This window comes from Entelurus aequoreus, linkage group LG10, assembly GCF_033978785.1.
Source record: "Entelurus aequoreus isolate RoL-2023_Sb linkage group LG10, RoL_Eaeq_v1.1, whole genome shotgun sequence".
Classification (NCBI taxonomy): Eukaryota; Metazoa; Chordata; class Actinopteri; order Syngnathiformes; family Syngnathidae; genus Entelurus; species Entelurus aequoreus.
Window position 1 is genome coordinate 60,069,681 of NC_084740.1, and position 12,294 is coordinate 60,081,974.

The following is a 12,294-nucleotide window of genomic DNA, read 5'->3' on the forward strand; positions in this document are numbered from 1 at the left end:
ATGAAAGGATTTTAAGTGCGCCTTATAGTCCGAAAAATACAGTACGTTTATTTACCAGTTAGAATGCATTATTTGTTGACTGGTATCATAGTGCAGTGTACACGTATCTCTTATGTGTGACTGCCATCTACTGGTCACACTTATCATCACACCATGTACCAAATAAAATCGCTTCGAAGTCGGTAAGCACAACCAAAATTATTCCGTACATTATGCGCACCGGGTTATAAGGCGCACCGTCGATTTTTGAGAAAATGAAAGGATTTTAAGTGCGCCTTATAGTGAGAAAAATACGTTACATTTATTTACCAGTTAGAATGCATTATTTATTTACTGGCGTCATAGTGCCGTCCACACGTATCTCTTATGTGTGACTGCCATCTACTGGTCACACTTATCATTACACCATGTACCAAATAAAATCGCTTCGAGGTCGGTAAGCACAACCAAAATTATTCCGTACATTATGCGCACCGGGTTATAAGGCGCAACGTCGATTTTTGAGAAAATGAAAGGATTTTAAGTGCGCCTTATAGTCCGAAAAATACGGTACGTTTATTTACCAGTTAGAATGCATTATTTCTTTACTAGCGTCATAGTCCAGTCCACACGTATCTCTTATGTGTGACTGCCATCTACTGGTCACACTTATCATTACACCATGTACCAAATAAAATCGCTTCGAGGTCGGTAAGCACAACCAGAATTATTCCGTACATTATGCGCACCGGGTTATAAGGCGCACTGTCCATTTTTGAGAAAATGAAATGATTTTGAGTGCGCCTTATAGTCCGAAAAATACGGTACGTTTATTTACCAGTTAGAATGCATTATTTCTTGACTGGCGTCATAGTGCAGTCCACACGTATCTCTTATGTATGACTGCCATCCACTGGTCACACTTATCATTACACCATGTACCAAATAAAATCACTTCGAGGTCGGTAAGCACAACCAAAATTATTCCGTACATTATGCGCACCGGGTTATAAGGCGCAACATCGATTTTTAAGAAAATGAAAGGATTTTAAGTGCGCCTCATAGTCCGAAAAATACGGTACGTTTATTTACCAGTTAGAATGCATAATTTCTTTACTAGCGTCATAGTCCAGTCCACACGTATCTCTTATGTGTGACTGCCGTCTACTGGTCACACTTATCATTACACCATATACCAAATAAAATCGCTTCGAGGTCGGTAAGCATAACCAAAATTGTTCCGTACATTATGCGCACCGGGTTATAAGGCGCAACATCGATTTTTAAGAAAATGAAAGGATTTTAAGTGTGCCTCATAGTCCGAAAAATACGGTACGTTTATTTACCAGTTAGAATGCATAATTTCTTTACTAGCGTCATAGTCCAGTCCACACGTATCTCTTATGTGTGACTGCCATCTACTGGTCACACTTATCATTACACCATGTACCAAATAAAATCGCTTCGAGGTCGGTAAGAACAACCAGAATTATTCCGTACATTATGCGCACCGGGTTATAAGGCGCAACATCGATTTTTGAGAAAATGAAAGGATTTTAAGTGCGTCTTATAGTCCGAAAAATACGGTACGTTTATTTACCAGTTAGAATGCATTAAAAAAAGACATTTGTGTTTCTGTCTCTCATAAGGATTGTGAATTAGAGGTTAAATTCCCAAAAAGTGCAGTTCCCCTTCAAGATGCAGGTTGTCCCAGAAATATAAGATGAAATGTTTGCACGCACATGCTGATGAGCGCAGGTGTTTGCTGCTCTGTGATCAAAGTAAAAGGTACCCCTCCCGCATCCATCACTCCCACCTAGTCCTTGTATTCAAGTTTCCCTTTCTCTGCTGTTTGTGTCAGTGTGAGTGGAAACATCTCACTAATAAGCTCAGCGCTCTTATCAGTAACTTGTACACAGCAGCCTGCTGCAAACCCGGCTGGTTACCATGGCGACACGTTGCCTCGACAAGTCTAAATGCCTATAGTGATGCTTATAACGGCTCGCCCACCCACCCATGAATCTCAGTGTGGAAATAATATGAAAGTGCCAGCTTTGCTTTCTCTAGAGAGTGCTCGAAAATCATTTTTCATCCGCCTGCTCGATAAAAGGGATTGACGTTCGGCGCGCGGACGGATCAGGTCTGAATCGGCGTCTGCTTCTGCTTTCAGGTGGCTTTCCAGATCAAGACCCGTGTACAAGAGCTGGGACACGGCTGCATCTACCTGGTCCAGAAAGCTGGCGCCCTGCAGCTCAGCCCTACAGACAGCTTCTCTAAAAGGGAACTCATTGAGTGTGCTCGTGCCGTCACGGAAAAGGTAGTGTGTCCACGGTCACTGTGATGCAGCACACTTCCACGCAGCTGCAATTTACAACCACCAACATAAACATACTGGTGAAGGGGAACTGCACTCAAAGTTCGTACATCCACACGCACTTTCACTGTACAAACATACTTATACACATACTGTACATATACATTCACTGTACAAACATACATATACACATACATGTACATATACATTCACTGTACAAACATACATATACACATACATGTACATATACATTCACTGTACAAACATACATATACACATACTGTACATATACATCCACTGTACAAACACACATTTACACATACTGTACATATACATTCACTGTACAAACATACATATACACATACATGTACATATACATTCACTGTACAAACATACATATACATCCACTGTACAAACACATATTTACACATACTGTACATATACATTCACTGTACAAACATACATATACACATACATGTACATATACATTCACTGTAAAACATACATATACACATACATGTACATATACATTCACTGTACAAACATACATATACACATACTGTACATATACATCCACTGTACAAACATACATATACACATACATGTACATATACATTCACTGTAAAACATACATATACACATACATGTACATATACATTCACTGTACAAACATACATATACACATACATGTACATATACATTCACTGTACAAACATACATATACACATACATGTACATATACATCCACTGTACAAACATACATATACACATACTGTACACATACACGTACATATACATACATACATACACTCATGCACATAATCAGGTTTCATCAAACATATACTAACGTTGTTGCCCTAGGGTAAACTGGGTATAACACATGGCACACTGACAAAGCTTAACCTATTAAACTATAACAATCTACAAGGTTAATGTAGGTTGCTTCTCTTTCTTCCCCTCCATTTTTCTGCATTCTTGTGTGTCTCTAGTTATCATTCCGTATATGTATTGTTGCATTTGAACAACTGTATTGTTGATAATAGAGGTCAATTATTGATATTATTCATTATCAATAGCGCTAGGGTAACTGCACTTTTGGGGGGATTTTGTCAATCGTTCACAATCATTATGAGGGACAAGAACACACTTTTTTTTTTTGTTCTATTAATCACACATTCAGTTTTAATCACATTAAATGACTTGCTTGCATAATTGCATTTAACATGAAAAAAAAAGCAAAATATTTTGACACAAATGCAATTTAACTGTCAGATTGTCATAAACGAACATTTTTTTTTACTTTTTTCATGTGTACGTTATTTCTTTGCTAACAGTTGTATCTAGGTCTGTTTTGAAACAGAATTTGCCAGTAGGCACAGACCTGATCACTGACCCACACCATAATTCCTCCTCCACCAAAGCAGTCCGAAATGTAGCGTTCTCCTGGCAACCTCCAACTTCCGCTGTTAAGGTAAAGCAGGGGTCACCAACGCGGTGCCCGCGGGCACCAGGTAGCCCGTAAGGACCAGATGAGTAGCCCGCTGGCCTGTTCTAAAAATAGCTCAAATAGCAGCACTTACCAGTGAGCTGCCTCTATTTTTTAAATTGTATTTATTTACTAGCAAGCTGGTCTCGCTTTGCCCGACATTTTTAATTCTAAGAGAGACAGAACTCAAATAGAATTAGAAAATCCAAGAAAATATTTTAAAGACTTGGTCTTCACTTGTTTAAATAAATTCATACATTTTTTTACTTTGCTTCTTATAACTTTCAGAAAGACAATTTTAGAGAAAAAAAAAAATACAACCTTAAAAATGATTTTAGGATTTTTAAACACATATACCTTTTTACCTTTTAATTTCCTTCCTCTTCTTTCCTGACAATTTAAATCAATGTTCAAGTAAAAAAAAAAAATTTATTGTAAAGAATAATAAATACATTTTAATTTAATTCTTCATTTTAGCTTCTGTTTTTTTGACGAAGAATATTTGTGAAATATTTCTTCAAACTTATTATGATTAAAATTCAAAAAATTTATTCTGGCAAATCTAGAAAATCTGTAGAATCAAATTTAAATCTTATTTCAAGGTCTTTTGAATTTTTTTTAAAATTATTGTTCTGGAAGAAATAATGATTTGTCTTTGTTATAAATATAGCTTGGTCCAATTTGTTATATATTCTAACAAAGTGCAGATTGGATTTTAACCTATTTAAAACATGTCATCAAAATTCTAAATTAAATTATCTAATGATGTTCCATAAATTCTTTTTTTAATTTTTTTCAAAAAGATTCGAATTAGCTAGTTTTTCTCTTCTTTTTTTCGGTTGAATTTTGAATTTTAAAGAGTCGAAATTGAAGATAAACTATGTTTCAAAATTTAATTGTCATTTTTTTTCGTGTTTTCTCCTCTTTTAAACCGTTCAATTAAGTGTAAATATCATTAATTATTAATAATAACATAGAGTTAAAGGTAAATTGAGCAAATTGGCTATTTCTGGCAATTTATTTAAGTGTGTATCAAACTGGTAGCCCTTCGCATTAATCAGTACCCAAGAAGTAGCTCTTGCTTTCAAAAAGGTTGGTGACCCCTGGCTTAGATGCAGCTGCCCGGCCATGGAAACCCATTCCATGAAGCTCTCTGCATACTGTACGTGGGCTAATTGGAAGGTCACATGACGTTTGGAGCTCTGCAGCAACTGACTGTGCAGAAAGTCCCCTCGGGTTGAGCTTTTCCTTGCCCTGACGTGGTATCTGAGCCGAGGATGTCGTTGTGGCTTGTGCAGCCCTTTGAGACACTCCTGATTTAGGGCTGTAGAAATAAACTTTGATTGATCGATGATTGATGGAAAATCGGTGACATCTTTGCAGTATGCGCTTCAGCGTCCGCTGACCCCTCTCTGTCAGTTTACGTGGCCTACCACTTGGTGGCTGAGTTGCTGTTGTTCCCAAACTCTTCACTTTTCTTATAATAAAGTTGACTTTGGAATATTTAGGAGCGAGGATATTTCACGGCTGGATTTGTTGCACAGGTGGCATCCTGTGACGGTTCCACGCTGGAAACCATTCTTTCACAAATGTTTGTAGAAACAGTCTCCATGCCTAATGCCTGGTTCACACCAACGGCGCTTGCCGCGCTTAAAAGCGGCGAGCAAAGCGCCGTCATTTTTGTCAATTTTTCCACGAATATCCCGATCTCCGAAGTTATGTTATGCTTTGATACTCTCTGATACTCTCTGATACTCTCTGATACGCTCTGATACGAATTAGTTGCCGCTTTGTTACCGTTCCTCACGATTTGATCCCGCTTTGATACGCTTTAAATCAGTGGTCCCCAACCACCGGGACCGATTGGTACCGGGCCGCGCAAAAAATTATTATTATTATTATTTTATTTTATTTTATTTTTATTTTTATTTTTTTAAATTAAATCAACATAAAAAACTTAATATATACATATTGTGTATGTGTATGTCACTATAGATCAATACAGTCTGCAGGGATACAGTCCGTAAGCACAAATGATTGTATTTCTTTATGGAAAAAAAAATACAAATAAAAAAAATAAAAAATACTGTCAAAGCGCTTTGAGTACCTTGAAGGTAGAAAAGCGCTATACAAGTATAACCCATTTATCATAATTTATTTATTATTTATTTTTTAAATTTCTCTTTTTTTTCCGTTATATTATGTTTTATATCTTCATTTCTTTTATTTCTTTGTCATCTTAATAAATATCTATCTTTCATTTCTTATGCTAGTTGACAATAAAAAAAGGCATTTCTTTTATTTTTTATATTCATTTATTTTTTCAATTTCTCTTTTTTTCTCGTTATATTATGTTTTATATCTTCATTTCTTTTATTTCTTTGTCATCTTAATAAATATCTATCTTTCATTTCTTATGCTAGTTGACAATAAAAAAAGGCATTTCTTTTATTTTTTTATATTCATTTATTTTTTCAATTTCTCTTTTTTTTCGTTATATTATGTTTTATATCTTCATTTCTTTTTTCTTTGTCATCTTAATAAATATCTATCTTTCATTTCTTATGCTAGTTGATAATAAAAAAAAGGCATTTCTTTTATTTTTTATATTCATTTATTTTTTTCAATTTCCCTTTTTTTTCCGTTATATTATGTTTTATATCTTCATTTCTTTTATTTCTTTGTCATCTTAATAAATATCTATCTTTCATTTCTTATGCTAGTTGATAATAAAAAAAAAGGCATTTCTTTTATTTTTTATATTCATTTATTTTTTCAATTTCTCTTTTTTTTTCGTTATATTATGTTTTATATCTTTTCTTTTATTTCTTTGTCATCTTAATAAATATCTATCTTTCATTTCTTATGCTAGTTGACAATTAAAAAAAGGCATTTCTTTTATTTCATGTGATTAGGACACATGATTCTCATCATTTGGATGGGTGGCCAAACACTTTTGGATATATAGCGTATTATCAAATTTCTTGTGTTTTCTGAATCCACCCAGAAATATAAAAAGGCTCTTTCCGGGCTGTTGTCACGCTCCTCTGAATTTAATGGATGTCACTCCGGTCGTTTTTTCCGAATGGTTTACTCCGTTATCCGCTGTGAAATATGATTACCCATCCACCCCTTGACAAGGAAGTAATGAAGTTAGTCTTAAACTTGTAAAACGCTGGTACAATATAAAGGTTATTTTTTTGGGGGGTGGTAATAAAGGACTTTATCGCAGCGGTAATGCAAGTCATGAAAAGCTCCCCTGCACCGCTGCACACTAAATAGTCCTTGCAACGTGTCCCTGCTGTGACCCGGCACACACACACACACACACACACACACACACACACACACACACACACACACACACACACACACACACACACACACACACACACACACACACACACACACACACACACACAGCAAGGCATGCTGGGCACACATTAGTCATTCACTTCCCTTCCAAACTGGGATTCAATTCAGAGCTCATATTCAACTTGATTCATTTGAGGATTTCATGCTCTCCGATTGGAAACTCACAGCTCGTTCGAGGATTCCTCTCATTTGTGTATGATCTATATCAGTGGTCCCCAATCTTTTTGTAGCTGCGGACCGGTCAACGCTTCAAAATTTGTCCCACGGACCGGTGTGTGTGGGGGGGGGGGTTTTACATAAATAAATACAATCATGTGTGCTTACAGACTGTATCCCTGCAGACTGTATTGATCTATATTGATATATAATGTATATATTGTGTTTTTTATGTTGATTTCATAAAAAAAAAATTTTTTTTTTTTATTTTATTTTTTTTTTTTTTTTACATAGATAAATACAATCATGTGTGCTTACGGACTGTATCCCTGCAGACTGTATTGATCTATATTGATATATAATGTATATATTGTGTTTTTTATGTTGATTTCATTAAAAAAAAAAAAAAAAAAAAAATTTTTTTTTTTTTTTTTTTTTTACATAAATAAATACAATCTTGTGTGCTTACGGACTGTATCCCTGCAGACTGTATTGATCTATATTGATATATAATGTATATATTGTGTTTTTTATGTTGATTTCATTTAAAAAAATAAAATAAAATTTAAAAAAAAATGTTTTTTTACATAGATAAATACAATCACGTGTGCTTACGGACTGTATCCTTGCAGGCTGTATTGATCTATATTGATATATAATGTATATATTGTGTTTTTTATGTTGATTTTTTATTTTTTTTATTTCTTGTGCGGCCCGGTACCAATCGGTCCGGTGGTTGGGGACCACTGATCTATATGCTTGGCAGTGCTGTTATTTGTAGAGTCCGACTCATCAGCTTTTTTTTTTAAATTGTGGCGGGCACTGATTTTATCCCCTGCGCTTCCTGTCTGACCGCCAGCTTTTACCACCTATCCAGCTTATTTAGAGCAGTGTTTTTCAACCTTTTTTGAGCCAATTGCGTTGAAAAAATCCAAAGGCACAGCACCCGCAGAAATCATTAAAAAACGAAACTGAGTTGACAGTAAAAAGTCGTCGTCGCAACTGTTGGATATGACTTTAAAGCAGGGGTCACCAATGCGGTGCCCGCGGGCACCAGGTGGCCCGTAAGGACCAGATGAGTAGCCCGCTGGCCTGTTCTAAAAATAGCTCAAATAGCAGCACTTACCAGTGAGCTGCCTCTATTTTTAAAATTGTATTTATTTACTAGCAAGCTGGTCTCGCTTTGCCCGACATTTTTAATTCTAAGAGAGACAAAACACAAATAGAATTAGAAAATCCAAGAAAATATTTTAAAGACTTGGTCTTCACTTGTTTAAATAAATTCATACATTTTTTTACTTTGCTTCTTATAACTTTCAGAAAGACAATTTTAGAGAAAAAAAAATACAACCTTAAAAATGATTTTAGGATTTTTAAACACATATACTTTTTTACCTTTTAAATTCCTTCCTCTTCTTTCCTGACAATTTAAATCAATGTTCAAGTTTGTTTTTGTTTTTTATTGTAAAGAATAATAAATACATTTTAATTTAATTCTTCATTTTAGCTTCTGTTTTTTTTGACGAAGAATATTTGTGAAATATTTCTTCAAACTTATTATGATTAAAATTTTAAAAATTATTCTGGCAAACCTAGAAAATCTGTAGAATCAAATTTAAATCTTATTTCAAGGTCTTTTGAATTTTTTTAAAAATTTTTGTTCGGGAAGAAATAATGATTTGTCTTTGTTATAAATATAGCTTGGTCCAATTTGTTATATATTCTAACAAAGTGCAGATTGGATTTTAACCTATTCAAAACATGTCATCAAAATTCTAAAATTAATCTTAATCAGGAAAAATTACTAATGATGTTCCATAAATTCTTTTTTGAATTTTTTCAAAAAGATTCGAATTAGCTAGTTTTTGCCTTCTTTTTTTCGGTTGAATTTTGAATTTTAAAGAGTCGAAATTGAAGATAAACTATGTTTCAAAATTGAATCGTCATTTTTTTCGTGTTTTCTCCTCTTTTAAACCGTTCAATTAAGTGTAAATATCATTGATCATTAATAATAACATAGAGTTAAAGGTAAATTGAGCAAATTGGCTATTTCTGGCAATTTATTTAAGTGTGTATCAAACTGGTAGCCCTTCGCATTAATCAGTACCCAAGAAGTAGCTCTTGCTTTCAAAAAGGTTGGTGACCCCTGATTTACAGAGCCATTAAGTCTCCGCTAGTGTACCTAATGAAATGTCCCCTTATTGTTATTAAATGATGCAATCCTCCCGGTGTTGCAGGTGTCCTTGGTGCTGTCGGCGCTGCAGGCGGGCAACAAAGGCACCCAGGCCTGCATTACAGCAGCCAGCGCCGTGTCTGGCATCATCGCTGACCTCGACACGACCATCATGTTCGCCTCGGCGGGAACGCTGGACCCCGAGAATGACGAGTCCTTTGCTGACCACAGGTGTTGTGACCTTAACGAGGTTGTTAAGTGACGAACAATGCACATGGATGTTGAACGTCAAAACGTTGAAGGAGCCTTATTGGACCAAAAAATACAAAAAACTAATCTGTCTTGAGCCACAAACAATGAAAAGTCTTATATAAGTGTTATAATGAAGACAACACATGATGTAAGTGTCTATATTAGCCTACTATCAAAATGACTTTAAAAGTCTTATATAAGTGTTATAATGAAGGCAACACATGATGTAAGTGTCTATATTAGCTATTATAGCCTACTATCAAAATGACTTTACAAGTCTTATATAAGTGTTATAATGAAGGCAACACATGATGTAAGTGTCTATATTAGCCTACTATCAAAATGACTTTAAAAGTCTTATATAAGTGTTATAATGAAGGCAACACATGATGTAAGTGTCTATATTAGCCTACTATCAAAATGACTTTAAAAGTCTTATATAAGTGTTATAATGAAGGCAACACATGATGTAAGTGTCTATATTAGCTATAATAGCCTACTATCAAAATGACTTTAAAAGTCTTATATAAGTGTTATAATGAAGACAACACATGATGTAAGTGTCTATATTAGCTATAATAGCCTCCTATCAAAATGACTTTAAAAGTCTTATATAAGTGTTATAATGAAGGCAACACATGATGTAAGTGTCTATATTAGCTATAATAGCCTACTATCAAAATGACTTTAAAAGTCTTATATAAGTGTTATAATGAAGACAACACATGATGTAAGTGTCTATATTAGCTATATTAGCCTACTATCAAAATGACTTTAAAAGTCTTATATAAGTGTTATAATGAAGACAACACATGATGTAAGTGTCTATATTAGCCTACTATCAAAATGACTTTAAAAGTCTTATATAAGTGTTATAATGAAGACAACACATGATGTAAGTGTCTATATTAGCTATCATAGCCTACTATCAAAATGACTTTAAAAGTCTTATATAAGTGTTATAATGAAGGCAACACATGATGTAAGTGTCTATATTAGCTATAATAGCCTACTATCAAAATGACTTTAAAAGTCTTATATAAGTGTTATAATGAAGGCAACACATGATGTGTCTATATTAGCTATCATAGCCTACTATCAAAATGACTTTAAAAGTCTTATATAAGTGTTATAATGAAGGCAACACATGATGTAAGTGTCTATATTAGCTATATTAGCCTACTATCAAAATGACTTTAAAAGTCTTATATAAGTGTTATAATGAAGGCAACACATGATGTGTCTATATTAGCTATTATAGCCTACTATCAAAATGACTTTAAAAGTCTTATATAAGTGTTATAATGAAGGCAACACATGATGTAAGTGTCTATATTAGCTGTATTAGCCTACTATCAAAATGACTTTAAAAGTCTTATATAAGTGTTATAATGAAGACAACACATGATGTCTATATTAGCTATATTAGCCTACTATCAAAATGACTTTAAAAGTCTTATATAAGTGTTATAATGAAGGCAACACATGACGTAAGTGTCTATATTAGCCTACTATCAAATTACTTTAAAAGTCTTATATAAGTGTTATAATGAAGACAACACATGACGTAAGTGTCTATATTAGCGATATTAGCCTACTATCAAAATGACTTAAAAAGACAATTTTCTTCATCTTCCAGGGAGAGCATTTTGAAGACGGCCAAGGCACTGGTGGAGGACACCAAGCTGCTGGTCGCTGGAGCCGCATCCAGCCAGGAGAAGCTGGCCCAGGCTGCCCAGTCCTCCGTGAAGACCATCACCCAGCTCACGGAGGTGGTCAAACTGGGAGCGACTAGCATGGGTTCAGAAGAACCTGAAACACAGGTGATCTAAGCACGTACAGTAAAAAGTATTTTTTACAAAAGTCAATACACCCCTCAAATCTTTTCGTGGACATACAGTAGTGCCTCAACGTACGACCTTAATTGGTTCTGTGATGGAACTCTTAACTCAAAACATTTGTATCTCAAATCACCATCTCCCGATGAAGTCAATTGAAATCAATTTACCGTATTTTCCGGACTACAAGGCGCACATAAAATGAAGTTTCTCGGTGTGAACATTGAATATCTTGACGTCAGCGTGTAAAGGATATCACCACACGGGCTCAGGAACACTTCAGACAATCACTGTCAGCAACTACAGTTCGTCGCTACATCTGTAAGTGCGAGTTAAAACTGTACAATGCGAAGCGAGAGCCATTTATCAACAACACCCAGAAACGCCGACAATTACGTTTCTCAGTGTGAACATGAAATATCTTGTCTTTGCAGTCTATTCAATTAAAATCAAAACTCGACAGTGCGCCTTATAACCCGGTGCGCCTAATGTACGGAATAACTCTGGTTCTGCTTACCGACCTCGAAGCTATTTTATTTGGTACACGGTGTAAAAATAAGTGTGACCAGTAGATGGCAGTCAGACATAAGAGATATGTGTCGACTGCAATATGATGGCAATATGACTCAAGTAAACAACACCAAAATGTTATATGTTCCATTGAAAATATAGAACATTACACACGGCGCTCAAAAATCCATCAAAATGTTTTAGTACAACT

General features: G+C 34.9%; 1 protein-coding gene across 3 annotated transcripts in view; it reads left to right on the forward strand.

Annotated features, from left to right (window-relative positions):
• tln2b (talin 2b) overlaps positions 1 to 12,294 on the forward strand; it is a 410,959-nt gene that overhangs the window by 331,369 nt on the left and 67,296 nt on the right. For all 3 annotated transcript variants that reach the window (XM_062061302.1, XM_062061303.1, XM_062061304.1), the window contains exons 44-46: positions 2,150 to 2,296; positions 9,548 to 9,714; positions 11,375 to 11,558. In XM_062061302.1, the coding sequence (XP_061917286.1) occupies positions 2,150 to 2,296; positions 9,548 to 9,714; positions 11,375 to 11,558 (498 nt within the window). The remainder of the gene's footprint in view (positions 1 to 2,149; positions 2,297 to 9,547; positions 9,715 to 11,374; positions 11,559 to 12,294) is intronic.